This window comes from Malaclemys terrapin, chromosome 2 (genome assembly GCF_027887155.1).
Source record: "Malaclemys terrapin pileata isolate rMalTer1 chromosome 2, rMalTer1.hap1, whole genome shotgun sequence".
NCBI classification, from domain to species: domain Eukaryota; kingdom Metazoa; phylum Chordata; order Testudines; family Emydidae; genus Malaclemys; species Malaclemys terrapin.
The window spans coordinates 139,284,482-139,311,396 of NC_071506.1; the positions used below are offsets into that span (position 1 = coordinate 139,284,482).

At 50.9% G+C, this 26,915-nt stretch overlaps 2 protein-coding genes across 4 annotated transcripts in view; one reads left to right on the plus strand and one right to left on the minus strand.

Moving 5' to 3' along the window:
* Nucleotides 1-794: 794 nt before the first annotated feature.
* Nucleotides 795-8,768, minus strand: LOC128832082 (maestro heat-like repeat-containing protein family member 7). Of its 3 annotated transcripts, XM_054019138.1 has the most exons (8): nt 8,573-8,768; nt 7,793-7,906; nt 6,271-6,294; nt 3,592-3,671; nt 3,059-3,164; nt 2,755-2,850; nt 2,517-2,621; nt 795-2,068 (listed from the first exon to the last, which is right to left on the minus strand). In XM_054019138.1, the coding sequence occupies exons 5-8, from the start codon at nt 3,158-3,160 to the stop codon at nt 1,898-1,900; spliced, it is 474 nt and encodes a 157-aa protein (XP_053875113.1). In that variant the 5' UTR covers nt 3,161-3,164; nt 3,592-3,671; nt 6,271-6,294; nt 7,793-7,906; nt 8,573-8,768; the 3' UTR covers nt 795-1,897. The 3 variants fall into 3 exon arrangements, with proteins under 3 accessions (XP_053875113.1, XP_053875112.1, XP_053875111.1); XM_054019137.1 differs by lacking the exon at nt 6,271-6,294; XM_054019136.1 differs by lacking the exons at nt 6,271-6,294; nt 7,793-7,906; nt 8,573-8,768 and having other exon boundaries at nt 3,592-3,931.
* Nucleotides 8,769-10,407: 1,639 nt separating this feature from the next.
* The window catches only part of LOC128832223 (tetraspanin-15-like), a 527,474-nt gene continuing 510,966 nt past the window's right edge, over nt 10,408-26,915 (plus strand). Inside the window, exon 1 of the mRNA XM_054019375.1 lies at nt 10,408-10,613. The gene's annotated coding sequence lies outside the window, so the exon portion shown is untranslated. The remainder of the gene's footprint in view (nt 10,614-26,915) is intronic.

A 26,915-nucleotide genomic window follows, 5' to 3' on the forward strand; every position in this document is an offset into this window, starting at 1 on the left:
TAGCTCCCCATTTACAGAGAGCCAGAGCAGTACCTGCAGCAGAGAGCGGGAGTTGCTGGTGGCCACAGAGGCACAGGCCCTGCAGCGCCTCGGGCACCTGGCGCAAGTGCCGCATGATATGGAGCTGGCGCATCACATTGGCCGTGACGTCCTCATGCTGCAAGGGAACGAGAACCTATCTGAGACTCAGATGCCGCCGAGGAATCAGGGGGGATTAACGGCCCCTGGAACCAGCAGCATTTCCACCCAGCCCCTGCCCACCTCTGAGGGATGGATTCCCCCTCCTGACCCCCAGGATGGAGTCTTGTTGTCCTTCCTAGTGACCTCCAGTGGCAACCCCCCTCCTTGTACGGGGAGCTCCTGCCACTTCCCCGTCAGTGCCCCTGACAGCTGTTCCACCTCCAATCCACAGCTCAAGTTCTCAGACCCCTCTTCTCCAGCCCCACCCAGGTTGGGTAGGGAGGGGACTGTAGCGGGGGGGCAGGAGGGATTCTGGCAGCAGTGAAGTGGGATGTGGGGAGGTTGAGACCTTTCCCCAAGTCACCCCAGCCACTAATGCTGAAGCCGCAGGATGGCAGCCCTGGTGAATGGGACGGATCGGCAGCCCCTGCTGACTAGGGTTACCATACGTCCGGTTTTTCCCGGACATGTCCTGCTTTTCGGCAATCAAACGCCCGTCCGGGGGGAATTGCCGAAAAGCCAAACATGTCCGGGAAAATGCCGGCCGGGCACTTCCCCTCCCGCGGCTGTTCTGCTCCGCTCCTCCCCTCTCAGACTTTAAGAGCCGAGCTGCCCGAGCCAGCGCTACCGGCTTCGGGCAGCCCCCCCTGCCTCCAGACCCCGAGCCACGGGCCAGGCACTTCCCTTCCCGGGCTCCAGCTGCGCTGGGGAAGCGCCGGCCGGGGGCGCAGGGTCTGGGGGCTGCCCGGCAAACCGTGAAGCCGGTAGCGCTGGGGCAGCCCTTTCCCCATGGCTGGGAGTGGGAGGGAGGAGGGGGCTGAGTTAGGGCGGGGAAGGGGTGGAGTTGGGGCGGGGCTAGGGGTGGGGAAATGGGCGGGGCCAGGGCCCGTGGAGGGTCCTCTTTTTTTATTTATTAGACATGGTAACCCTACTGCTGACTGAATCCTCCTGTTCTCTCCAGAACGGGTCCAGCCTTGCCAGCAGCAGGACAAGCGTCCCCTGCCCATGTGCCTCAGCCCTGCCTGGTCAGATGCCATCACCCGTCAGTCCTTGGCCTCCCAGGCTGCCAGTGATGGGAGCAACTCTGGGTGGTGGCTCGGGTGACACAGACACCAGACCACTAGGAATTGGGTGCGGCCCTGTGGGACAGGAGAGTCTCGCAGAGGGCACTTGGGGGACTCTCCTGCCCTTCCCAAGAGCGATAGCACCCTGTGCTAAGAACGTAAGTCTGGGATGAGGCAAAGCTTGTCATTAATTAGCCTGGCTAAAGAGCTGGGTGGAGCTGCTCCGGGGACAAGCTGGCTCGCTCCTGCTCATGGAGGTGAATTCATCTCCCTTCCCAGGAGTACCTGCTCTCCCTTTCATTCCCCACCAGGCTCCTTGTGCCAGGCCAGCGAATGGCCACAGGATGGGAATGAGGCCTGGGCCCCGCCCCAATCTCCTGAGTCTAATGCAGCTGCTCACCTTGTCCCCCATCAGCTGCTGGGTTTCCCCCAGGAGGGAGTAGGTGACAGGGAGAGAGAGACACACACATTTGTCCTTCTGGTTGCAGGGCTTGTGTCCTTCCAATCCCATTGGTGGCTGCACAGTGGGCAGAGTCCTCGCTGCGTACCCGGCCCAACAGAATTGCAGGGCGTGGTGTGGAACACAGAAAGAGATAGAGAGACTCATCCTCCAGCCGGGGTCAGTCTGAGAGAAATTGGCTGGGGTCCCAGTCTCACTCTTCTAGCGGGTGCCATTTCCCAGCTGGGTTCCTCTGGTGCAGCAGCAGCTGGTAGAGCCGGTAAACCCCATCCCTGGCCTGCCGGCTGATGTCCTTGGCTGGGTCACTGACGGACAGAGCCAGCTGTGCCACGTGGTGATCCATCCTGGGGAATTCCGCTGAGTTCTAATGGACGGGAGAGGGAGAGGGGACTCCATCAGCATTTTCCTGTTAGCTCCCAGTCCCCCCGGGCCAGGACTCTCCTTCCCCTCAGCCCCTCTGCAGGAGATGCTAGAGGATAGGAGCTAGAGCCAGACCCTTAATTTCCTCTGCCCCCAAGGAAGCCTGGAGTACAGGGCTTTGGACTGGGCCCTCCATGAGGACTTGCTTCCCCAGCTGCTCCAGGATGACAGGGAGGCATGAACCTGGAGCACAGTCCCCTTAAAAGCCCAGAGTCACCACTTAACTAGGACAAGAAGAACTTGACTCAAGCCAGGCTCACTCTCTGCTCTGACTCTGCCTTCCCAAGAGGAACACTCCTAATCCACAGCCCCTGCAGCAGCAGATCCTACAGCCCGTCAGAGCCAGATCACCTACCCCTGGAGTCAGGAAGCTGGGGTCAGAGATCACTTACGTCAAACTCAGGGAGGGTGATGGTGAATCTGAGCAGGGCCGTGCTGCTCTTAACGGCCCTGGCTCTCTCTCGCGGCACCCTGGACACGATCCAGTAGTTAATGTGCTGTGGGGAAAGGAGGCATTGCACTGATTGCCCTGACCAAGGATGCCCACTGGGGGCCCGGCTAGGAGGACAGACTGGAAAATGGATCTAAGAGTGAAGGTAAAATTGCCCCCACCCCTCTCATCGGGCTCACCTCCAAGATGTACTGGAGCCTGTCGGTGTCTGGGGACTCTGCCAGCAGGTTCCCCAGCATGGCGTCCAGGAGGTCTGGCAAGACCCTAGGCAGATCCTGAAAGCAAGGGAGAGCCATGGGTCAGAGTTAGGGAAACTGGGGCTAAACTTGCCACAGGATGGGAAGTGGGGTCTCTGGGAAGCACTGGTGTGACCCCCAAACACATATCCTGGCCTCTCTCCTTCACATCCCACTGCAGGCAATTAGCAAGGACTCATGGCAGGATGACAGCTGGCTCTTCAATCCATGACTTTAGCTGATCTACCTGCACTTGGGCGGTGTCCTTCTCCATGCCCAGGGTGAAGACGGCGTGCAGGGCAGCTCGAAGGAGGTGGGTCTCCAGCTCTGGCTCCACAGCAGGTGTCATGGTGCTGGAAGAGAGAGGAGCCGGTATTAGACTGTGCAGTGTGGGGATGGGACTGGCACCAACACGCAGGTTAAACTACAGGGAAATAGGCACAGGCTGGCAAGAAGGGAAACTGAGGCACCGAGCCAGGGAATGACAAGGCCAAGGTTTCTCAGACAGACAGTGGCAGGGCAGGAATAGCACCTGTTCCCTGCACCCTGCTGCCCCTCCTGTATCTGATCCTGGGAGTGAGCCTCTCCCCAAAGCCGTTGCAATGTTACTGGAGTGAAAAGAACAGCCCAGCCAGGAGAGAGTGACCCTTCCCCGCACCTCTGCCAGAGGAGCCACCCTTGGGCGGTGACCTGGGAGTGGGAGTGGGAGGGGCAGTGACTCCCAGCCCTGGGCCTGAGCAGCACTGGGGTTAGGGGAACCGGGCTGGAGGGTCTCGGTACCTGAGGTTGCCCACAGCAATCAGGGAGTTAGCGAGGACGGCGCCGGGTGGAGAGTTATCAGGCAGCTCCTCAATGAGCTCCTGTGAGACCCAAAGGAGACAAAGGAGCGTGTGAGATTCGGGCCACACTGGACATTGCTGGTTTCCTATTGACCTGTGGGACTTTGGGCAAGTTGCTCCCCGCTCTAGGCTCTGTCCCCAGCAGTCAAATGGGGATTTCATACTTTCCCACTATTGGAAAGTGCTGGGAGAATCCCCCAGCAAAAGCTGCTCTGACAGTGCTAAGCAGCATCTGACCATTAGAGGTCAGAGCACACTGCCCAGGAGGAGGAGTGTTTGGTTCTGGGCTGTTGGAGTATGGGCTTTCAACCATCTGTGCACACATATTATACTAATTGCATCTAGACCACATCTCCCTAGTTTGTTTGTGAGAATGTCCTTATTAACACCAAGATGGATCACACATCTACTGTTTACCCACCTCCACTAGGCCCATAACCCTGCCAAAGAAGGAGCTAGGATTGGTTTGGAATGATTTGTTCTTGACAAGTCCATGTTCACTAGTCCTAAGAACCAAATTGTTCTGTAGGTGCTGACAAACTGATTGTTTAATAAGGAGTTCCAGTATCTTTCCAGGTATGTTAATGGATGGGAAGACGTTCTTTTTCAGGGATCTCTGACGAGAACTGGGGCACAGCACGTAGTTTGTTGACGCCATAAAATGGAGACAGGCACCTCTTCTCTTCTCCCAGCACCCCAGATACCTAAAAGGGTGGGACTCACATCCCTCAATGGGCTTTAAAAAAGACAATGGTTACAATGTGGCCCCAACCATTTCTGGTTTCTGCAGACTAGATGTTTTAGCAAAGTTTAGAATTCCTTGGTGCTCAACACCATGAAACTCCCCTTTCTCCTTTACAAAGGGCTTTAACGCCCCTTATCTCACCCAGGCTCTCGACTGCCCAAAGTTGGAGAATTGTCCCTGTTCCCACTGCAGAGCACCCCCCACGACACACACACACACAGAGTCCTCCTGGTGGTGGGAGGGGAACAGAGGAAAGGACAGAAGACGTAAGAGATGAAGAGAAAGGAGGGAGGGATGGAGGAAAAGGTAAAACAAAAAGGACAAACCCTAATGTCCCCAGTGATTCTAAGGGACAAAATCCCAGGTGGGGAATAAAATTCGACCACCTTAAGCTAGTGTTTTCCATGCCTAGAATTCAGCTGGCGCCAGATGCATCAGACTCAACAGGTTCCAAACCTCTCGGAGGCTCTTACCTTCTAAACAGGGACGTCTGTTTTCTAGTAAAATCAGGAAAAAGAAAAGAGAAAACTCAAAAGAGGTTCCTCCTGGCGCTCACGTACGTGACCCTTAATACTCTCTCAGTCCTCAAAGAGAGACCTCGAGAAGGAGACTTGCTGAAGCAAAGCTACAGGGGACTCTGAGGTTTCCCTGGCCCTGCGCCCCTGTCCTGCCTGGCTGATGTCAGCATCTCTCTGTGAGGTCACCACCTCCCCAGCACCTTTGACCAATAGGCTGAGATCCTGCAAAAGGCCTTTGTGATGTCACTGCCACACCCACTCCTCCCCTGCAGTGCTAATGTCCTGCCACAGGGCAGACACTTTGGAGGTTTGAGCTACACAAAGAAGAGACACTTAGATCTCAAAAATTAGATGAGATGTTTCAGTCTGAGCTAAGTAGTTGCTGCTCTTAACAATTGCAACATAATAAAATACAAATAAAATAGACTATTTCAGCCATTCTATTATGTCCTAATCTGATCTGAGTAAACGTGATAGGACACCTCATCTTATGCACTGCTCCTAGTGACACTCTCCAATAGATCCCCATCCTCCACCTGTCGGGAGGTAGGTAGGAGCGGATTGTTATCCCTACTTGAAAGAGGGAGAAGCTGAGGCTGAGAAAGGAGAATTGACTTGTCTTAGGTCACACAGCCAGTCCGTGGCAGAGTTGGGAATAGGACCCAAGAGCCCTGATTTTCAAACTAACCATCGGATCTTGAATTTCAGACATTGAATGACCTGAATAAAGTGTTCTCAAGTGAGTTCCAGACCAGCAAGAGTTCATAGTAATTATTCAGCAAGTATTTTAGGAGAACTGGAATGGTAGAGAAAATAATGAACTGCAGAGAAGCAGCAAAATTTGTTGAACATATGACTGGTTATGACTATTTACTTGGTCTTAAAAGAAAACAACAGGGACCTGAGTCTCCTCCCTGTCAATAACCCCCTGCTCAGCCAATCAGGGTAGAGACCGAGGGGTGGGGGGATGAGGGTTCTCACCAGAGAGCCCAAAGGATGGCCCAGGTCACCGCTGGGGATCACTGTCTGAGCACTATTTCAACGCCACATTTTTCGGTGGACCTCCCACAATGGGAGTTGTAGAGCACCCCCCACGACACACACACACCCCTCCTGGTGGTGGGAGGGGAACGGGGAAAGGACAAAAGATGTAAGAGATGAAGAGAAAGGAGGGAGGGATGGAGGAAAAGGTAAAACAAAAAGGACAAACCTTAATGTCCCCAGAGATTCTAAGGGACAAAATCCCAGGTGGGGAATAAAATTTGGCCACCTTAAGCTAGTGTTTTCCATGCCTAAAATTCAGCTGGCGCCAGATGCATCAGACTCATCAGGTTCCAAACCTCTCGGAGGCTCTTACCTTCTAAACAGGGACGTCAGTTTTCTAGTGAAATCAGGAAAAAGAAAGGAGAAAACTCAAAAGAGGTTCCTCCTGGTGCTCACATACATGAACCCAAATACTCTCTCAGACCTCAAAGAGAGATCTCGAGAAGGGGACTTGCTGAAGCAAAGCCACAGGGGTCTCTGAGGTTTCCCTGGCCCTGCGCCCCTGTCCTGCCTGGCTGATGTCAGCATCCCTCTGTGAGGTCACCACCTCCCCTGCACCTTTGGCCAATAGGCTGAGGTTCTGCAAAAGGCCTTTGTGATGTCACTGCCACACCCACCCCTCCCCTGCAGTGCTAATGTCCTGCCACAGGGCTGACACTCTGGAGGTTTGAGCTACTCCCTGTGGATCACCCCACTCAATGAGTGTTCATTCTAGAAAGCAAGCCGGCTAGACAGTAAAACATCACAAGCTGCTCCCAATGCTACACTCGGTTTCTCAGAAATGAGTAGACTTTATGGGCAGCAGAGACCGTTAGAGCATCTAATCTGACCCCCTGCATATCACAGGCCTCCTGTCTACCACAATAGCTACTTTTGGGGCAAACACATTCCGGAAAGGCATCTAGTCTTTATTAATGACATCAAGAGATGGAGAATCCACCACTTTCCTTGGTAGCTTCTTCCTGTGGTCAATCATCCTCGCTGTTGAATATTTGTGCCTTATTTGTCATAGGAATTTGTCTCTTTTCACCTTCCAGCCATTGGGTCTTGTTCTGCCTTTCTCTGCTAGACTAGAGAGCCCTTTAATACCCAGTATTTTCTCTCCATTAAGGCACTTCAACACTTCAATGAAGTCCCCTTCAATCTTCTTTTGATAAGCTAAACAGGTTGAGCTCTTTCCATAGCTCACTAGAAGGCATTTTTCTCCAGCCCTCAGAACATTTCATGGCTCTTTGCTGCCCCAGCTCCAATTTCTAGGACCATCTTTTTCAAAGGAGGACACCAAGACTGGAGGCAGTATTCCAATAGCAGTCTCACTGCTGCTGTGTCACCTCCCTATCCTACTCACGGCTCTGCTCCTACGTCTAATGATGGCTTTAGCCCTGTTCACCACAGCATCACACTGGGAGCTCATGTTGAGTGGCTTCTCCACTCTGGCCCCTAAATCCTTTTCAGAGTCACTGCTTTCCTGGATCCACGTCCCCATTCTGGAGGTGTGGCCGGCGTGCCTTGTTGCCACGTATAGGACCTTGCATTGGGCTCTGCTCAAACTTGTTTTCTTTGAATGGGTCCAGCTGGCCGAATGAGCCAGATCGCTCTGTATCACTGTCCTCTCCCCATCAGGAATTACCACTCTGCCTGTATTTTGTCACCCCTCAATCTTATCCGCAGTGATTGTATGTTTTCTCCCAATTCATTGATAACAATTATTTTAAAAAATTAGTCCTTGAGAGCTTCTTCAGACCCTTAGTACCCAGGACCTGCTCCCCACATCACAGTGAGAAATGCTGTCCAGCCCTGCTGGTACAGCGGGGATAAGCACAGAACAAACGTACCTTTAGGAGCTGTGTTGTCCATAGGCTCTGAACAACATGTGGGGGTCAGCAGATTACAAACGCACGACAGACCTGTAGTGTAGACAGGTCCCAACTGTGTCTCGGTTTCCCACCCTGTAAAATGGGGAGAACAAACAAAAGCTTGATTAGCTCCTTGATAGCTGGGGAAACCGAGGCACCCAGCGGTGCAGAGACTCGCTCATGGTCCCAAAGCCAGGAATAGAAAACAGCAGATCTGATAGCCAGGCCTGGGACCTAACCCTGGTTTTCCTGGCCTTGCTGCTCTAAGTTTAGTCACAGCCGCCATGTCTTTTCCCCCGTGTCCCTTAACCCCACGTCACTGCAGAAGAGAGATTTTCTGGTAGCCAGCTGGCTCTCCTGCATGTGGATGTCGTTCCAAAAGACGTGCTCTGACTCAGTCCCATGCTATGGTTGGCTGAAGGAACCACGTGGTCACATTCTAGCCCTGAGTTATACAGGAGGGGCGACTAGATGCACATAATGGTCCTTTCTGACCTGAACCTCTATCAATCGCTACATTTTCTGCTGCTAGGAAGAGAACTCTGGACCTATTTTCTCTCATTCACTTTCAGTCGGAATAATTTCAATCCAGGCCAAAGGATTTCCTCTTCCATTGTGTCTTCAGCACCTTTGGGAGCAACCAGTTACTGTTACCCACAGGTTACCAGTTTCAACCTGTCCCAGGGTGAGATGGCAGGGAAAGGGGTTGGAGCTCAGGGCTAAGGTAAAACCCCTGCGGCCCCTCCCCATTCTGCTCACCTCCAAGATGTGCTGGAGTTTGTCTGTGCTGGGGGGTGCTGTCAGCAGGATCGAGAGCTCGTCATCCATGTTCTCTGGGCAGGCCTTGCTCAGAGCCTGCCAGCGGAGGGAGACCAGGGGTCAGGAGCCTGCATTAGCACCGGTGTGCCATTGACCAAGAGCTGGCTGAGGTAAGCGCCGCCTGGCCGGAGCTCGCACCCAGAAACCCTGCCCCAGGTCGGAACCCCCTCCCACACCCAAATTCCCTCCCAGACCTCACACCCGGCACCCCAACCCCCTGCCCCAGGTCGGAACCCCCTCCTGTACCCTAATCCCTCCCAGACCCCACACCCCCACCCCAATCCCCTATCCCAGCCCTGAGCCCCCTCCCGCACCCAAACTCCCTCCCAGAGTCCGCACCCCAACCCTCTGTCCCAGCCCGGATCCCCCTCTGGCACCCCAACCCCCTAATCTCCAGCCCAATCCCAGAGCCCGCATCCCCACCGGAGCCCTCACCCCTCCCTGCACTCCAACCCCCAGCTCCAGCCCAGTGAAAGTGAGTGAGGGTGTGAGAGCGAGCGACTGAGAGAGGTGGGCTGGGCTGGAGTGAGTGGGGGTGGGGCCTTGGGGAAGGGCATGAAAGGGGTTGGGTCAAGGGCGTTTGGTTTTGTGCAGGTAGAAAGTTGGCAACCCTACTTAAGGACCTTTGAAAAGCAGCCTCCTTAGCACCGCTCCTGATACCAGGGGCCAAGGCGCCCCCGGACATGAGAACCACAATAGGCCAGAGCAAAACGCTGCGTTAGAAATCGGAGCTCAGGCTGCCAAGCGAACGATAGCTGACAGACAGGAGATGCAGGAATTAAGGTTGTGCCTTCAGCCAGCAACTGGTGTTCATCCGTTTGCACCACACACACACCTGTAGGCAAGGCCACTATTTCCTTGTCTGTCTGCCTGTTTAGCGTCTCTCGGTCCTTACTGTGCCCATCACCGTGGTGTCTGAGTGGCAAACCAAGGGTTTGACGTGTGCATATGAAACTGCCTGACTGGAAGGACGTGGTTTGGTGTGGATCAGTGACTGCTGGGGCGATTGGTGGCAGAAGGCTCTGAGGGCCTGGCTCATTCCGACCTGGCTCATTCCAATGGCTTCTACAGCTGAGAGCAGCCCAGTCTCCTGCCTGGGTCCGACGCAAACCAGGAAGTACAGGACCACGGTTAATAAGAACAGCTCAAAAGATCATTTTCGCTGACCCAGCCCTGCACAGATTTCCAGCTTAGGTTTGCATTTTCAGCAAAAGTTCTTCTTGATTATTTTCTCCCAACCCCCTTCTGCCTCCATAATAGCCAGCCACCCCGTCAGTCGCATCCTGGGGCGCTCCAGGGACAGCGTGTGTGCGTGTATGTGTACATCTGTACATATGTGTATGTGTACATGTGTGTATGTATGCGTGTACGTGTATGTGCACATGAGTGTGTGCACATGTGAGTGTGCGTGTGTATGTGTGTACATGTACCCCAGTCAGATGTATACATCTGGATTTCCTTTGAAAGAATTTTCAAATTGAGCTGATCAAGTGCAATGGCAAAGCACCCAATTCCTCTGCCCCCCAACTGCCTTCGCTGCTTTAACGTACAACCTGCTCTGCTGGCACCTCTGACTCCTGAAAGCCCTAACGCTCCAGGGGAGCAGGCCGTGCCCTGCCCTGCCCTGGCTGCCCCGGGTGTTACCTCGGAGGGAATCGTTCCAGATTCCAATGGGTGGCAGGTCCAGGGAAGAGCCTTATCTGGGGGGAGGCTGTACCAGACCCGCCCGACCCAGGCAGGCTCCCAGGTACTCTCTGCTCGGGGCTGATAAGGCTCCTTAGCAGTTTCTCTCCAAACAAATTCCAGTTCAAGACACCTGAGAGCTCCACAGCAGGGCAGCATCCCCAGAGCGCAGCAGGGCAGGGGTTAGGGGGAGCAGTCGGTAGCAGCACCTGCCCCTCGTACGGCAGGAGCGAGAAGTGCCAGCCTCTCTGCACAGAGCAGCAGCGTTCAGCATGGGCCAGACGTGCTGCGGTGATGGGTAAGAGCTGGCTCGGAGAGCCAGAGGGTCTGTGGGGCAGCGCTGGGCCCTTCTGCTCCGCACTAGGGCCGGGTGGGCGTGTTCAGCTGGGATTGGAACCCACCAGCACTTGTGGGTGTGAATGTGGGGCTGGAACTCAATTTGGGGCGCTACTGGGGGGAAGGGCAGAGAGACACCTGGGCTGAGACCCCAGCTCCAGGGAGACAGTCACTCCTGCCCAGCCGGGTAAAATTGCCCAGCTGTGTGACAGCCCCCCCATCCCCGAGGGGTTCCCCCCCCCCGGTATGTCACAGCAGGGTAATGTGCATACTGAACGGCAGGGGTTGCCAGAGACTGGCTGGGAGAGGCCTTTGGGGATGGAGGAAGCAGCACTAAGGTACATGCCAACCTCCCTACAGAGGAGGGGCCGTGCCCCACAGGTGTGGGGCAGGGAGCTGGGACACTGTGTGGTGGGTCATTGTCTGGCCCAGGCCCTTCCTAGCAGGAGGACGAGGCATTTTCTTCAGGTCACCTTCCGCTGCAGCTTGGCCACGGGCCCCCATACCCTCTAGCCCAGCCAGGGATCCCAAGTGGGGATTGTCACGGCTGGCTCCTCCCTGCCGCCAGCAGCTCTTCACTGCCAGGGAATTCCTGAAATCCTGTGTGCTCCTCCCCCCCACACCTCCTGGGGCTGTGAGTGCCCTCCTCCCGGACAGCCGCTCCCCCGAGCTCTGAGTGCCCCTGGCCAGTCCCTCCCCTCAGCCCCCCCCCCATTTCCTGGGGCTCTGAGTGCCCTCAGCCTGTCCCCCTCCCACACCCCGGGGCTGAGTGACCTTGGCCAACCCCCATCCCTTCAGGAGGAACTCCCAGTACCCACCCAGCCCCCACACCTCAGGGTTCCCCTCCCTGCGCTCTGTGGCCATACCCCCACCAGGGCCGGCTTTAGGCCAATTCAACCAATTCCCCTGAATCGGGCCCCGGGCCCAAGCCCCGGTACGGTGTACCGGCAAGAGCCAGTGCGCTGTACCAGGGTGGTCCGGCTTCCCCAGGGGGCAATTTAAAGGACCTAGGGCTCCCAGCAGGGGCCGGAGCCCCAGGCCCTTTAAATTGCCACCAGACCCCCACTGCTGGAGCCCTGGGGTAGGGCTGCGGGGCTCTGGGGGCTATTTAAAAAGTCTGGGACTCCCGCTGCCTCTACCGCCCTGGCCCTTTAAATAGCCACTGGAGCCCCGCTGCTTCCCCAGGGCTCCCGCGGCTATTTAAAGGGCCGGGGCGGTAGAAGCAGGGGAGCCCTGGGCCCTTTAAATAGCCCCCAGAGCCCTGGGATAGCGGGGGACTCAGGGGCTATTTAAAGCTGCCTCTGCTGCACCCCGTCCCCGCACCAGCCCCGCACCGCCTGCCCTGCCCGCAGCCAGCCCCGTCTCCAGCCAGCCCTGCACCCCCTGTCCGCAGCCAGCCCCTGCTGCACCCCTGCCCTACCTCCAGCCCCGCCACCCCTGTTCTGCCCGCACCAGCCCCACCCCCCTGCCCTGCCTGCAGCCAGCCCTGCACCCCCTGCCCACAGCCAGCCTCTGCCGCACCCCCTGCCGTGTCTCGAGGCAACCCCTGCCGCACCCCCCTGCGGCCCTGCCCAAAGCCAGCCAGCCCCACACACCCCTGTCTCCAGCCAGCCCCGCACCCCTTGCCCTGCCTGCAGCCAGACCCTACCTCCAGTGAACCCCTGCCCTGCCTCCAGCCAGCCCCATGTCCACTGGTGCCCTGCAGTTCCCAGGGCAGTAACCCTGCACACCTGCTTCAATGAGGGGGGCAGGGAGCAGCTGGGACCCACACATGTGCACACCACTAGGGTGACCAGACAGCAAGTGTGAAAAATCGGGACAGGGGGTGGGGGATAATAGGATCCTATAAGAAAAAGACCCAAAAATCGGGACTGTCCCTATAAAATCAGGACATCTGGTCACCCTAGCACACCCCCAGGGAGTGGCGGGGACCACACACGAGAAACGGAGCTCATTAATAACCGATCAACAGCATATATGATGCAATGTACATAATATATAATTTTATTTTTTATATAGTTATGGAAAGTAAATAATACATGGAAGAAATTAAAGGCTTTTTTTTCCATTATTTTTTTTGTTAGTCATTCCTGCCGGGGCCCCGCCAAAAATGTTCGAATTGGGCCCCGCCCTTCCTAAAGCCGGCGCTGGTTACAGAAGTGTCTAGAAGTGCCAACCAAGCTCAGGGCTCCATTATGCGAGACACTGTGGATACCCATAGTAAGAGAACTCCTGCTCTAAAGAGCTCCCAAATTAAATAAACACTACAGGCTAAGAGTGGAAGGGGACACAGACACAGAGAGGTGAAGTGATTTTCCAAAGGCCATAGAGTAGTTCAGTGGCAGAGCCAGGTCTCCTGAGTCCTAAAGGAGCAATGGTCTCAAGTTGCAGTGGGGGAGGTTTCAGTTGGGTATTAGGAAACACTATTTCACTAGGAGGGTGGTGAAGCACTGGAATGGGTTGCCTAGGGAGATGGTGGAATCTCCTTCCTTAGAGGTTTTTAAGGTCAGGCTTGACAAAGCCCTGGCTGGGATGATTTAGTTGGGGATTGGTCCTGCTTTGAGCAGGGGGTTGGACTACATGACCTTCTGAGGTCCCTTCCAACCCTGATATTCTATGATTCTAATCCAGTGCTCTATCCACTGGATCATATTGCCTCTGATTGCATTTGTGCTAATTATACTGTCACACAGCTCTAAAAGCATATTATACAGTGAGACTATTCAGCAAACCTTACAATTCCCCCCCGCCACATCCCCTAGTTGATACCAGTTTATCTCGCTCCACCATCCACTTGTAGAAGGCGTGCATGAGAGGGTGTGTGTAGTTTCTGACACCGATTTGCCTTTTTTTGCATTGAATAGCTGGAATGGCAACAAAAATGGGGTCACGTCTCAACTGAATTTGGGTTGTAAACTTGGCTAGATAAGAGACCGATGTGCTTGGGGATGATTTTTCAAAGTCGGCCCGGGAGACTGCGTCTGTGCGCGTATGCATTTTCAGTTGCCTTTCAGGAAATTTCCCTTAACCATTCGTGAACGATTCATGGTTGACTCTTGTTTTCTTGCTAGCTCAGAGAATGGAAACTGACTATTGTGGAGGTTTTTTATGGTGCATGTATGAAAACAAAGTAATTCTGTAGGGTTTCCTCTTCAGAACTGGGCCCCCATTTCTTATTCAACAGTTCCCCTCCATCTCACCTGGAAGAGGAGAGTTGCACATGCCCACATCTTCCCAGCTCCTCCCTCTCACCCAATCCGGCGTTTGGGTGTATGGGGGACAAAGGTTTGGCAGGAAGAGGCACCTGTTTGCCTGTCCCTGAATCCTAGGAGCTCATTTTAATTCTAAGTGGAGGGTGGGGGGGAGAGAGAGAGAGATGATGCCAACTGCTGACTCTTTAAAATGCCAACCTCTGCCTTTCTGTTGCACACGCAGTGTCTAGTACCGGGGTGACCAAACTTACTGACCCTCTGAGCCGCATATGACAATCTTCAGAAGTTTGAGAGCCGGGGGCCCTGCTCCTGCTGAAGGCCTGAGCCCAGCAGGTGTGCCCTGCTGGGCAGAAGCCCTGAGACTCCTTTGCCCCCCCTCCCCCACCACACGCACTGGGCAGAAACCTCTACCCCACCATCTCACTGCAAGGCAGAGCTCCCCCCTCCAGTCTGATAGGTGGAGAATGGGGGCTTCTGCCCAGCATGTGGGGGCTCTGCGAGCTGCACTTTAACATGAAAAGAGCCACATGTGGCTCGTGGGCCATGACCTAGTACAATGGGATGCTGAGGGGCACACAGTGCGTGTGATAAAATGGAATATTCCCCTGTCCCAGTTGCTCCCACAGACAAAACTGTCATGTCCTGTCCTGGGTGACTACAGAATTGCTTGAGCTAGGCTGCAAGCTGAGATCTTTTTCTCTTGAGTTTTTAGTGGGGTAGAACTGACGCTGATGCAAACAGAGAAAAAGCATATTGTTGAACAGATACTTCAGCAGAAGCCTGACATCACCGTGTAAAGCAAATAAACTAACCATGGACTGAGACCTTGAGCCTCAAAGAGCCAGGGGATACGTTCAATCAATGACAGACCTTCCAACCTGCTCCAAGTTCAGAAACTTTAACCACTAGTGCATTTGAGCCTAGGGCAGATGAGTCATGGACTGGAACTAGCCTGCCATATCGGAGTAACCCCTAGGGTGTCTGAAAGCAGAATTCAGCTTATGTCACACCAAAGCTGTAGCAACTCTGCCTTCAAGACCAAGCAGGCCCCTTTTATCCAAGGAGCTCACAATCTGAACTCAGCTAGCTGGAGCATGTCCCTAATGCCAAGACTCTGCTTGTGAATTCATATCAATCTGTCAACAGGCTTCCTTCAGTAAAGAAATGCCTAGCCACTGCACCTTTATCTCTATCTGCATACCTGTGTGTACAGTCCAGAACAAGGGTGGCAGAATTAAGCCCAAATTAAGGATGTCAGGATCTGGACCTTTTGTACCTTCTTCCTGATGACACATGCCCCAGGTGTCTCAGTTCATCAAAATGTTTGGGGCTTGTCTACACACAATATAATTGCACTGCTATAATTTAAGGGAGAGACGAGGTCGGGGAGGTAACGTCTTGTATTGGACCAACTTCTACAGATGAGAAATGCACACTTTCAAGTCTACACAGAGCTCTTCTTCAGGTCTGGGTAAGCTCGAAAACTTGTCTCTCTCACCTACAGAAGTTGGTCCAATAAAATGTATTACCTCACCCACCTTGTCTCTCTAATATCCTGGGACTGGCATGACGACACTGCATACAACAATTTAAGGGAGCAAGCTAGACTGATATAATCACCTTTAAATCACTATAACTGGGCCCCAGTCAGGAGTTGTACTACTTTATATCTAAATCAATATAATTATAATGTTCGAAAACTATGTGCAGATGCCCTTAGATGTAGCTCTGTTAGTAAAACAGGCTCCAGAAGTTGGTCTATAAAGGCCGGGTTGCTGCTTGATAATACTCCTTGTTCCTTTTGTGAGCAGAAAGTCCTTGTGGTACAAATTCTAATGGATGCCATAAACAAATCAACACTTCCAGCTACAAACGTCAACGAAGGAGGTATGACGACTTTTAACAGCCAAATAAATTATTCCTGCCATGGAAGTCGCAACACTTAGCAAGCTCAATTCTTCTCAGCCACTAAACATTACTAGGGAGGACTGAAATATTCATGTCCTGTGTTTAACTGAAAATTAAGCAAATACATCATTGGGTGACAGTGACTTGCATGAAGGATGATTGCCCTTTAGATCCGTTACCAAACGGACCAATAGGCATGGCAGTGGCTCAAAGGAAACTTTTAAAGTCTATTGAAACCAGTGAATCAAGAACTGTGTTAGATTCAGAGGCTTTACCTTGCTACGCTCGTTTCCACTGAGTTAATACAGAACGATGGGGATTCTTGCAAGTTCTATTTCATAGGCCATCTCTAGGCCAGGTCACACAGGAGTCTTGCTGCTCTGAAGCCAGCCGTCCTCTTCCCACGATCAACAGCCTCAGTTTGCCCACACGCTTCTGTTTGTTAAAGGCAGGTGTGTGTGTGTGTGTGTGTGTGTGTGTGTGTCCGTCCCCCGGGGTTGCTTCACAGCCAGCTCCCCTGCATCACAGTTCCAACAGCCTGAATATCTCTTGCATAGATGACAACCTGTTCTACCTCCCATGGCAACAACCAGCAAAAAATTGATTTTATTATTGTTTGTATTATGGCAACAGCTAGCTATAACAGGGCCCCATTGTGTGTGTGTGTGTGTGTGTGTGTTTATTCAGCCCCTCGCAGAAGATTTAGTGTAAATGGATGGCATATTGTCCCCATTTCATATGATCTACCCCCAGAATGCCTATGTGAACACAACCTCACTTGCCCTAAATGTTCACAGAAAGCTAACTGAAATGGGTGTGAACGTGGCTGATCCAAACTTGATTTAGACTCTGAGCAATTGTTCTTGGTAAACATGTCATGCTCTCTCCCTACCCCATGGCTCTCCTGGAAGTCAGTCTTTGACTCTGAGAAGCTGCTGCAGCTGAGAAATTGCTGCAATTACTTTGGAATGTAGACACCTTGTGGCAAAAGGCTAGAGCTGCCACTTTTGGTTTGCCGGATTCCTGGAGGTTTTGTCACATGACAGTCTTTAATTAAAGATTAACCTCTAATTCCTGGAGACTCCAGGACCATCCTGGAGGGTGGGCAACCCTACAGAAGCCACGTCCCTTTGAGTCAGAGTTTCTCCCCCTCTTGCTGCAGGGGCCAGAAAGTTGCTGCAGTCCTTGGAAAAGGTGCCGTTTATTTTGACTCTTGCGTATGGTTAGCTATTTTTGCTGGGGGTGTGTGAGGAGGAGTGGCGCCACTGTGTTGTCGCCCCCTGCTGGCAGTGAGTGTAAAGCTGTACTCCACACCAGATGCAGACTCAAGATTCAGGCAGGTCTGTCTTAGCCAAGCAGGGAAGTTTGGGGATAATTTTATTCCACTGATAGCTGGGTACAAGGGCATCATCTAGCCCAGTAAGTGCAATGAACCTTGCAGGCTAACAGAGCAGCTGAATAAGCAAAGCAGAAATGATGATGGAAGACTCTATTCTTATGAACTATAGCAAGACGGCAGAGCACTCCTGTTCACGAATGCTCGGGCTGCAACAGCCTGAATTAAAAAGGTGCATTAGGAATATTTCCTGGACATGTTCTGATCCTATCCGTATATCTCCTGTATGCTTCATAGCTGAACCAACGCGTGCAAGATTATCCTGCTCAGCCTAAACATATAATGCAGCTATCTTACCAGTGGGAATCTCCTCCGTTCTGTTTTAGTTTGAATGGTTCATGGCGCCCTGAACTGCTAGCCTTCTGACTTAAATGAGGATCGCACACTGGCCCCAGTGTGTCAAGTCTCAGATCTGCATTCAGTAAGCACCATTCAGCAGGCTTAATAGCACATGGCAGTCCTGTAATGCTTCCAGCATTAGTTTGAATGAAGTGGGGTTGCGGGACTTGAGATAGGATTCAAACATGCTGGCTCCCAGGTGTTTAACTGTAAGTGAGTCTGGGGGTTTCCCTTTATTTAACCGTGAAATATATGAAATGTCTCATTCGGTTGTAAAGTGATTTATGCTTTCTGAGAATGAATCAGTTAGGTGGCGTGGTCTAGTGATTAAGGCACTCAACTGGGACAAGGCAATCTTGGGTTTATTTCCTAGCTATTCCACAGACTCTGTGTGACCATGGGTAAGTGGTTTGCTTTCTCTGTGTCTGTTCCCTACTTTTTGGACGGCACATAGGCCCCCACCAGGATCAGGGCGTCTCGCCATTACTGTAATACTGCTAATAATTTAGAGAAGCTCAGAGAGAACGTTTTATGGGACTCAAAAGCTAGATTTGCAAATTACTTATTAATCACTTGAATGAGTTGCCAGGCTATTCTTATGGAAACGACAGCAGCTGTTACTAATAATAATCATTATAAAAACTGAATTAATTCCTGACTCAGCTGCTCTCATGATGGTAAGAGGAATGCTTCGTTTTAATTGAGGATCTATTTCAAAGAGTAGTATTTTAAACCCATCTTATTATTTTTTTTTTTTTAAAGCTATTGCTTTTTCCCCTCTTTTGGTCTCTGTATGCATTCACTAAAGGGGCTAAGCTTTCTAGCAAGCCTGTATCCCAGAGCACAAGGAAACCTTTTGAATTTCTGGAGAGCCAATGTTAAGTTGTCCAATTTTAAAGTGGTAGACTCTGTGTGATGCTTCCTCAGTGTACCCAGGGCTGTGAATCATCTCGCTACCACCTGCCTTTAGCATCAGGAAGTCTTGTAGGTCTGGGGGAGGGAGGTCAGCTCCCCAACTCCTCGGGCAACACAACTGCTCCCCTCTAGGCCCCAGGCACGCCTGTTATTTCACATGTTGGCATCTCACCCCTCCGATCGTCTCACTAGAGTGTCCAGCCCTTAGTCCACTGGACACTTGCAGTATTCGCTGCTTCTGAAGAAACAGTACAGCCCATCTTACCATTTTCACCTCAGGTCCCCACTCTGCTTCATTCACAGCACTGAGCTAAGTTTATAGTGAAATCAAGCATATATTTAACAAAGCCTGGAGATTCAAGTAGAAGTATTGGAAACAAATGGTTACATATAGAATAAAATCATAGCACCTGCTCTAGAGCTAGGCTTAATTAACAAGATACTCTTCCATCTTGTAGAGGTGTGACTCACCCAAAATCCTTGCAGCACTTTACATCCAGGCTTGGCTGGGACCCTCCTTGCATGAGACAGACACGTGCTGTCAGCTTGCTTTGTAGGTGACGGCTCCAAAGGATACCAGACCCATATTTTTGTCTTTATTCGTAAACAGGACATCCCATCTTGTCTGTTTCATCATGTAGATTTCACAATCTTTCATTTCACTGGTAGCTTAGTATGCCAAGAGCCATGCAGTATGAGGCATACAATGCCCAAATGGCCAAACAGGGAGACAAGTGTCTTTTTACCTCCTGCCTGGAAGGAACATTTCCAAGGTACATCACCGGCCTTTCTCCAAGACCTTAAGAACTTTAAACTTCAGTAGAGATCCATAACTCCTTAAATATTATCCATGCATTCGTTGCAAAATGATTGTCAACCAGTGAGCAGCTAGGTCTCGATAGAGATCTCGCACGCTGACCCAGGAGATCCCTGTAAGATCTTATGCCCTCTGCCACGAAGGGGTGCCTGGGTGTCACACTGAGCCAGAGATAGACAGCATGGTCCTGTGGACAGAGATCTGGCCTGGGACACAGTCCTAGCTCCTAGTCCCTGCTCTGCTGTTACTAAACTGTCACCTGGGGAGATGCTCTGGATTCTAAATCACTTGCAATAGCTCTTAAATAAACAATAACTGGGGAAACTCATCCTGACAGTCTTATGTTCTCCAATATTTAGTGGCCTCTGAGATCAATGGTTCTGCTCTTAGGGGTATTGACAGCGTCAAGGGCTGGTCACTCAATAGGAATATTTCACCTCCATATGGCTGGTCCAAATCCAGGCGAGGCTGGTAATCGCTTAAAACTGGTACCGTTCACTGCCTGATTAGCAGCCTAAGTGAAATGAGTTGCTGGATCCCTGTTCCGAATGGGCAAGTTGCCCATGTTACTAAAACCCTGTACTTGGCATTAATTGTCAGTGGCCCTGTTTCAGGAAAGCACTTAAAACCATACCTAAATGCATGCTTGAATAGAGTGAACTCTCAGCATAGATGGCGTGGAGACGGAACTAACTGCTTATCCCTGGAAAAGGACTCTCTGGGTCCGGGGTGGGGTATGCTGATGGAAAAGCTTGCACTCATAACGAGTATCAATAGAATTCTAGCACCTGTGAAGGGCTAAGTAGCATTGGCTTGACCTACGCAGTGGTGCACAACCTTCCCCTGTCCTATCCCAGCTCTGTTCATTTATAACCAGAAAGGATGCTTCCAGTTGGTATAAGTGTTAACTACGGTGTCTTTTGCTCATTACACAACAGGCATAATATGTAGGAACCACATGGGTATGGTGGGGGTCCAAATAACCATGTTCATTAAACATATAACATGCAGAGCCCAGCTAAACTTGCTGTTGCTCTGGCAGAGTTCTGGTGACTTCTGAAACACAGGCCACTAGGGGGCTCTCAAAAGTATCCGAATGGATATTACCCGATTCCTATACGCTAATCTGACAGTGTTGGCTTGCTACTTGAACATGTTAGTGTGAAACCTTCCTCTGGCTAAATTACTAATGTAGAGTCGAGTAATCTGGGATTGTCTAAGGAGTTCAGGCACCCAACTCCCAATTAATTATAATGGGCTTTTGATGCCTAATTCCCATAGTCTCTGAAATTTCAGAGACTATGTATGTATAATAAAAAGTAAATCAGGGTTCTAAACCTTTGTGCTTACAGGGATAAACCAACTGCTTCCTCATAGTGGAAGTTTGGGCAATATATTTCCTGCAGAGTTCTTTGCCTCTTCTTCTGAACCAGCTGTATACCAAACTAAACTGGACAGACAGGATACCAAACTAGAAAGCCATCAATCTGAGCCAATATGTAACCTTTATGCTCCTAAAGAATATGTTCTGCTCCGCCTGATGCATGCTATGTCCTCTGTTATGGATAAACTTGCATAATTTACCCATCAAGCAGTAAGCGATTGATAGATTTCCAGTGGGGTAACACGTTATTCATTTAAAAGACCCATCCTTTCACAGCTAAACTTTCCTGATGACTCCCTTTTTCCTTCTCCCCACCCCAGAGCTAAATGCTATATGCCCCCGCATGTACCTTTCAGTTCTTCAGCTGTAACGTCACTTCTTGCCATTGATTGTTCAATCAGAGGGATATTGAGTATGAAATGATAATGGACTATAAACTGCCCTGCCAGCAATAAAGTGACAGAATAATTTACCACCTCAGCTGCTACTATACAATAATCTGATTTTTTTTTTTTTTTTTTTTTTTTTGCACACACACAATTATAACAAAGCCTTGGGAACACAAGCAAAATGAATTGAAACTATATTCCTTTTTTTTTCTGCATGTAAATGTTGCCAGATCACTCTTGAAATTAAAAATACCTCATCATTGTAGCTGATTTTGCTGCCTTTCCCCACACGCTTGTTCCATTAATCAGCAGGTCTGTTCTGTGGCTCATTAGGAGCTCCTTGTTTGAAATATGTTCCCCTTCTAGGCTTTGGAGGTTTTCCAGGGTTGAAAAGTCTTACAAATATTGAAACTGTGAAATGCACCCAAAGAAGCAAGAATTCAACTTTGCAGAACATCTTTGGAGCGAAAACAATCCCATTGCAATCAGTGGGCTTCTTCGGGTCTGTATGTATCTCAATTTCCCCATGTGTGAAATGGACATAATAGCAAGCTTTCTGGGCAGGAACTGTCTGTATTCGTAAAGTACCTAGCACAACGGGGCCCCAGTTTCAGTTAGGACCTTTTGGCGTTACCATAATGCCTAATAATTAGGGGTCAAATTATTATCTGTAACCGAGGCACCTCCTTTTTCTCTGAAAATAAGGATAAAAGTTGTGAATTGTTCCTCATAGTTCAAAAGTTGAGGGGTATTCCATAATATTTAGACATGTGGTCCCATCACTTGCCTTGACTACAATAGACTATTGCTGTGTAACTTGTCCTTTGGTGTGGGCAAGGAGCCCAGATACAGGGAAAGTGCTTTGGAAATAGATATTGTGCTAGAGCTTAAGAGTGGGCACCGCTTCTGTTGGAGAGACTTATGTCCGCTCCTTCCAGGACAGGAAATGTGTCCATACATCGTGCCAGTCCTGCTCCTATTGGAGTTGATGGGCCTTCTGTATTGACGTCAAAGGGAATAGTGGAGACTCCATGGCTTTTTTTGCTAGAAGAGAAAACCATTTTCATTCCAGCCCAGACTTGCATAGCCTATGCCGTGCTCAGAAGAGACGCAGTGGGGTTTCCTGCATTGATGACTGGCAATCCCTCGATCCGAGGATGATCTCTACCACGTATTTACATATGGGTCATGAGATGACTCAGGAGTCTGATCTTGGAACTGCAAATCTATCCACAGTAGGTAGACATTTTGTGACAGGCCAACGGCCTGCTGGGAAGAAGTTCTTTCTTTTTTCTTCCTTCTCTCTCTCTCTTTTCAGCTTCAAGAACAAGGTGCTTCTCTTCAAAATGGGCCAATCCCTGATGGAAGATATGGCACCATTGGGCTCGGTTAGTGGCTTGCTCTTCCCAGCTTGTGATGTCCACATCAGTTTTAAGATACATTTTCAGTGTGTCTTTGCAGCGTTTCCTCTGACCACCTCGGGATCTCTGACCGTGGGTCAGCTGAGAGTAGAGGAGTTGTTTTGTGAGGCGAGAGTCTGGCATCCGCACACAATGTTCAGCCCAGTAAAGTTGGTGCATGAGGATCATTGCTGCCATGCTGGTGACATTGGCTTCAGCGAGGATGCTGGTGTTAGTGAGGCGATTTTGCAACTTGATGCAAAGGATCTTCCAGAGGCATCGTTGGTGGTACCTCTCCAAACTCTTGAGGTGCTGTCAATGTGTCACCAAGGTTTCGCATCCATAGAGGAGAGTAGGAACAACAATTGTCTTGTAGACCTGTATCTTGGTGTCCTGTCGTAGGTCACGGTCCGTGAAAACACGTCAGAGCAATTTCCCAAAGGAAGCACTTGAGCGCCGGATCCTGTGCTGGATCTCACTGTCAATTTTTGCATTTTGAGAAAGTTGGCTACCCAGGTAGCAGAACTTTCTCAACTGTCTCCACAGTCTGCCCCTGGATGGTGATTTGTGGTGGGCCATGTGCAAGGCCTGAAGCAGGTTAATAGAGCACTTTAGTCTTCTCAATATTGAGTGAGAGTCCTAGGCTTCGATAAGCTTGTGCAAGAAAATCCAGTATGGCCTGAAGGTCATTCTCGAGGATGACACAATCATCAGCACGTATCACAGCTGACTCCTGAGCTAAGAGAAATGGATCTCTAATTAAACCAGCCAGATGGGAGGACTGCTCGGAATACATTTTATTGATTGCCTAGGAGCCTTTGTCCTGGACCAGGCCCACAGTGTTAGGTGCTGTACAAACAGAACAGAAAGACAATCCTTGCTCCAAAGAGCTTACAGTCTAAGCATGCTGTAGCTTTCATTGTCTGTCCGTTGCTGTAATCTAGCGAGGTTTGTATGCCAGCCAGCCCCTGTAAGACTGAGAAGTCGAAGGCCAAATACCCAATCCTTCCTTGGAGCAAATCTCCCCTTTACTTCGCTGGAAGAAAGCTTCCATTCCCAAATGGATGTGGAGGGAATAGCGGATGCTCAGCACCTCTTTGAATCAAACCCAATGGGAGTTCAGGATTTATTCCAAAGCTAATGAACTCAAGGAAAGCTGCATAACTAAGCTTGGTCTCCTTTATCTCATAGCTTATCTAATAGGAGACTAGGCCAGCTAGAGTGTGCTGGTGGGCAAGAACTCCTGAAGAAGTCTGAGGTACGTAGGTATATAGAAGTCCACTATTACATTTTCCCTTTCATAGAAGATTAGGGTTGGAAGAGACTTCAGGAGGTCATCTAGTCCAACCCCCTGCTCAAAGCAAGACCAACCCCAGCTAAATCATCCCAGCCACGGCTTTGTCAAGCCGGGCCTTCAAAACCTCTAAGGATGGAGATTCCACCACCTCTCTAGGTAACCCATTCCAGTGCTTCACCACCCTCCTCGTGAAATAGTGTTTCCTAATATCCAACCTAGACCTCCCCCACTGCAACTTGAGATCATTGCTTCTTGTTCGGTCATCTGCCACCACTGAGAACAGCCGAGCTCCATCCTCTTTGGAACCCCCCTTCAGGTAGTTGAAGGCTGCTATCAAATCCCCCCTCACTCTTCTCTTCTGCAGATTAAATAACCCCAGTTCCCTCAGCCTCTCCTCGTAAGTCATGTGCCCCAGTCCCCTTTCTCCTGGGTAGGAGAGTTTATACTATTAACAGTCACAAAAGGGAAGAGTCTTTTTTATGTGGATGGAGAGGATCATGTGATTCACATTTGTCCCACCCTCTCCTTGGGAACAGGAGGAAGCAGTGGGGGGTGCTGTACAAGCTGTTTCCCCCACAGCTACCTCCTCCTGTCCCCAAGGAGAGGGTGAGCCCAATATGCATCACATGATCCTCTCCATCCTCAAATAAGAGGCCTTGTTAACAAGAGCAGATCAGCTCCACGGTTGCTCATGCTAGCATACACTTGTGACCTCCCTATGGTGTGTAACTTGCATGGCAATTGCCGGGTGCGGCAGCAGATAGGCAGTAAAGTGTTGCTCGAGTGGGCAGCTTTGAGATGGAAAGCAGGAGGCAGCCACTTGGATAATACGCCCTCCTCTCCCTACCTCTTTGGCTCTATGGAATTCACAAACTAATCAGCCCTGTGAATAACAGCTATAAAAAGTAAAGCCTTTCACTGAGGGATCACATGCCAATTCTCTTGCGCAGGCAGGCTGTCTGGCTGTGAACCCCCATCAGCAGACTCTGCCTTTTTCTGTCCTTTCCCAGCTTTGTCCTGGTCTCTCGATGCCTGACTGTGCTGTAGGCACAGTTTATCCTGATGTATTCCAAGAGATTCCCTTCTGACTTCAGTGAGGGGAAACGAGCAGAGCGGTTCTGACGCAGCCTTTCGCCTCCAGCCCACGTGAAAAGAACTGAACTATGCTGGCAATAACTTGATTCCAGGAACTGGCCCCTGGGATTCTGTCGCTCTCCAAGTGGAATGCAGTAGCAGAAACCAGAGTTAACGCAGTTAAAAGAAACCAGCGCAAGTTGCTTTTTAATTTGTGAGTCTGGGGCGTGAGACAGCTTAAAAACATCAGGCCAATGCCTGCAAATCTAGGAACGCTGTTTCCAGAGGCACCCGCTATCTCCTTTACAGTCAGTGGGAACTGGGCGTGCTCTGCACCTCTGAAATGTAGGCCCAAGGGGTAAAATTTTTCAAAAGCACTCAAGTGCTTTTGGGCTCCTGAGTCCCCCTGGAAATCTGTGGGATGTTTTACCCAAGGTGCCGAAAACTGGACTCCTAAATCTCTATTGAGGCTGCTGCAGAAGTAGCTTAACATTTCAAAGGTGCTGAGCTCCCACAGCTCCAGGTGACCACTGTGGAAATTCCAGGTACCCCGTACCTCTGCAGATCAGGCCATTTTGGATTTAACAGCCGAACTGGAGATTTAAGAGGGATAACTTTAGGTGCTCAGAACTGAAAACGTTGGCCCTAAACTCTATACTGTTACAACCCCGTGTTAATCACTTTTTGGCCACTGCGGGGGGCCTTGAGCACCAGTGCACCTCAGTCCCTCCAATTCTTAGCCTGTGGCATGTAATCCTCTAGTCTCCTGTGGGCTGTAATACGTTGGTCTTGTTTTGGTGGCTGGGTTAGTGTATGGGTGCTGGGTGGTGTTGATAGCCTGTGCTATATAGGAGGTCAGACTAGATGATCTGGCCGTACCTTCTGGCCTTAAACTCTGGCCAAGATAGCAACAGCTGTATCTTCCCTATTGATCCACAGCTAAAAGCCTAAAGAGCTGGGAGTGGGTGTGGGCTGGCTGGAGCTTTGGGTTGGGGAATCAAAACTCTTCTAAGCTTCTAGTATCTGTTGCTAAGCCACTGTCTTGGGCAAGTCACCTAACCTTTCTGTACTTGGGTTTGTCCATCTGCAAAATGGGTATAAGGTAATATGGACTCCTACAGCTGGTCGGAGAAACTTAGACTGAACCACATTCTCTCCAAATATGCTGCTGTTTGTTTCTATTACTGCGATGCCTAGAGGTCCCTTGTCACAGAGCAGGACCCCATGGTACTAGGTGCTGCATGGACACAACAAAAAGACGATCTCTTGAAATCCAAACGCCTTGCAAAATTAGGTCAATTTCACTGGAATTTTGTTTCTGGAAGAAAACCAGGGGAAAATGTTCAGTCTACATTGAAAAGTCCCATTTCAATGTTGTTTGGAATGGAACATTTTTTATTTTTCTTTCTGAAGTTGCTCTGTGTGAATTTATTTTGTATTCTAATACAAAAACATTTTGATTTTGTTTAAACAACATTTCAATTGACCCTGTAGTGGGGTGGACTGCCCCACTCCCTGAGAGTATGGGGTGTGGCAGGCTAGTGTGCCTGCGCAGACAGGGAGCCAATTGGAGAAGGGCTTATTGGGAGCCAATAAGGGCCTGAATTGGAGGCAGCCAATCAGGGCCAGGCTCAGCCCTATAAAAAGGCTGCTCAGGGAGAGAGCAGGCAGTCTGTCCCAGACCTTCAGGGAGGAGGGTCTGTCTCCTGAGCAGGAGACAGCACCCAGGACAGCGCAGTGCTGGGCAGGCTCAGGGAAGCAGAGTGGAGCTTCAGCCTGATACCTGCCAGACTGCCAGTCCTGGGTAGAAGGGCCTAGAGGGTGCAATGGGGTCAGAGGGGAAGTGACCCAGGGAAGGCTGAAGGCAAGGGCAGAGAAGGAGGGCCGAGAGACTGCCATTAGAGGGTTCCTGGGTCAGGACCCAGAGTAGTGGGCGGGCCTGGGTCCCCCCATTTCCCCCTTGTGCTGCACCGGGCCATGGAGCAGTGGCTGAGTCAGGCTGCAACCTGCCCCCTGACGTAAGAGGGGCTAGACTTGGGGGTTGTGGCAGGCCGCTGAGGCTGGTGCAAAGACTTCTGTTAACCCCCCTCTCCCCCGGAAGGCGGTGTGGATGGACTGAGGGGCACTGCCGGA

What these genes read in the sequence shown, in the direction of transcription:
- LOC128832082 (XM_054019136.1), bottom strand. Translation starts at nt 3,812, where the DNA reads ATGAAATCCCCATTTGACTGCTGGGGACAGAGCCTAGAGCGGGGAGCA. An exon ending in AGGACACCGCCCAAGTGCAG is followed by an intron (nt 2,851 to 3,058) that starts GTAGATCAGCTA and finishes CCTTGCTTTCAG; the next exon opens with GATCTGCCTAGGGTCTTGCC. An exon ending in GGCTCCAGTACATCTTGGAG is followed by an intron (nt 2,622 to 2,754) that starts GTGAGCCCGATG and finishes CTTTCCCCACAG; the next exon opens with CACATTAACTACTGGATCGT.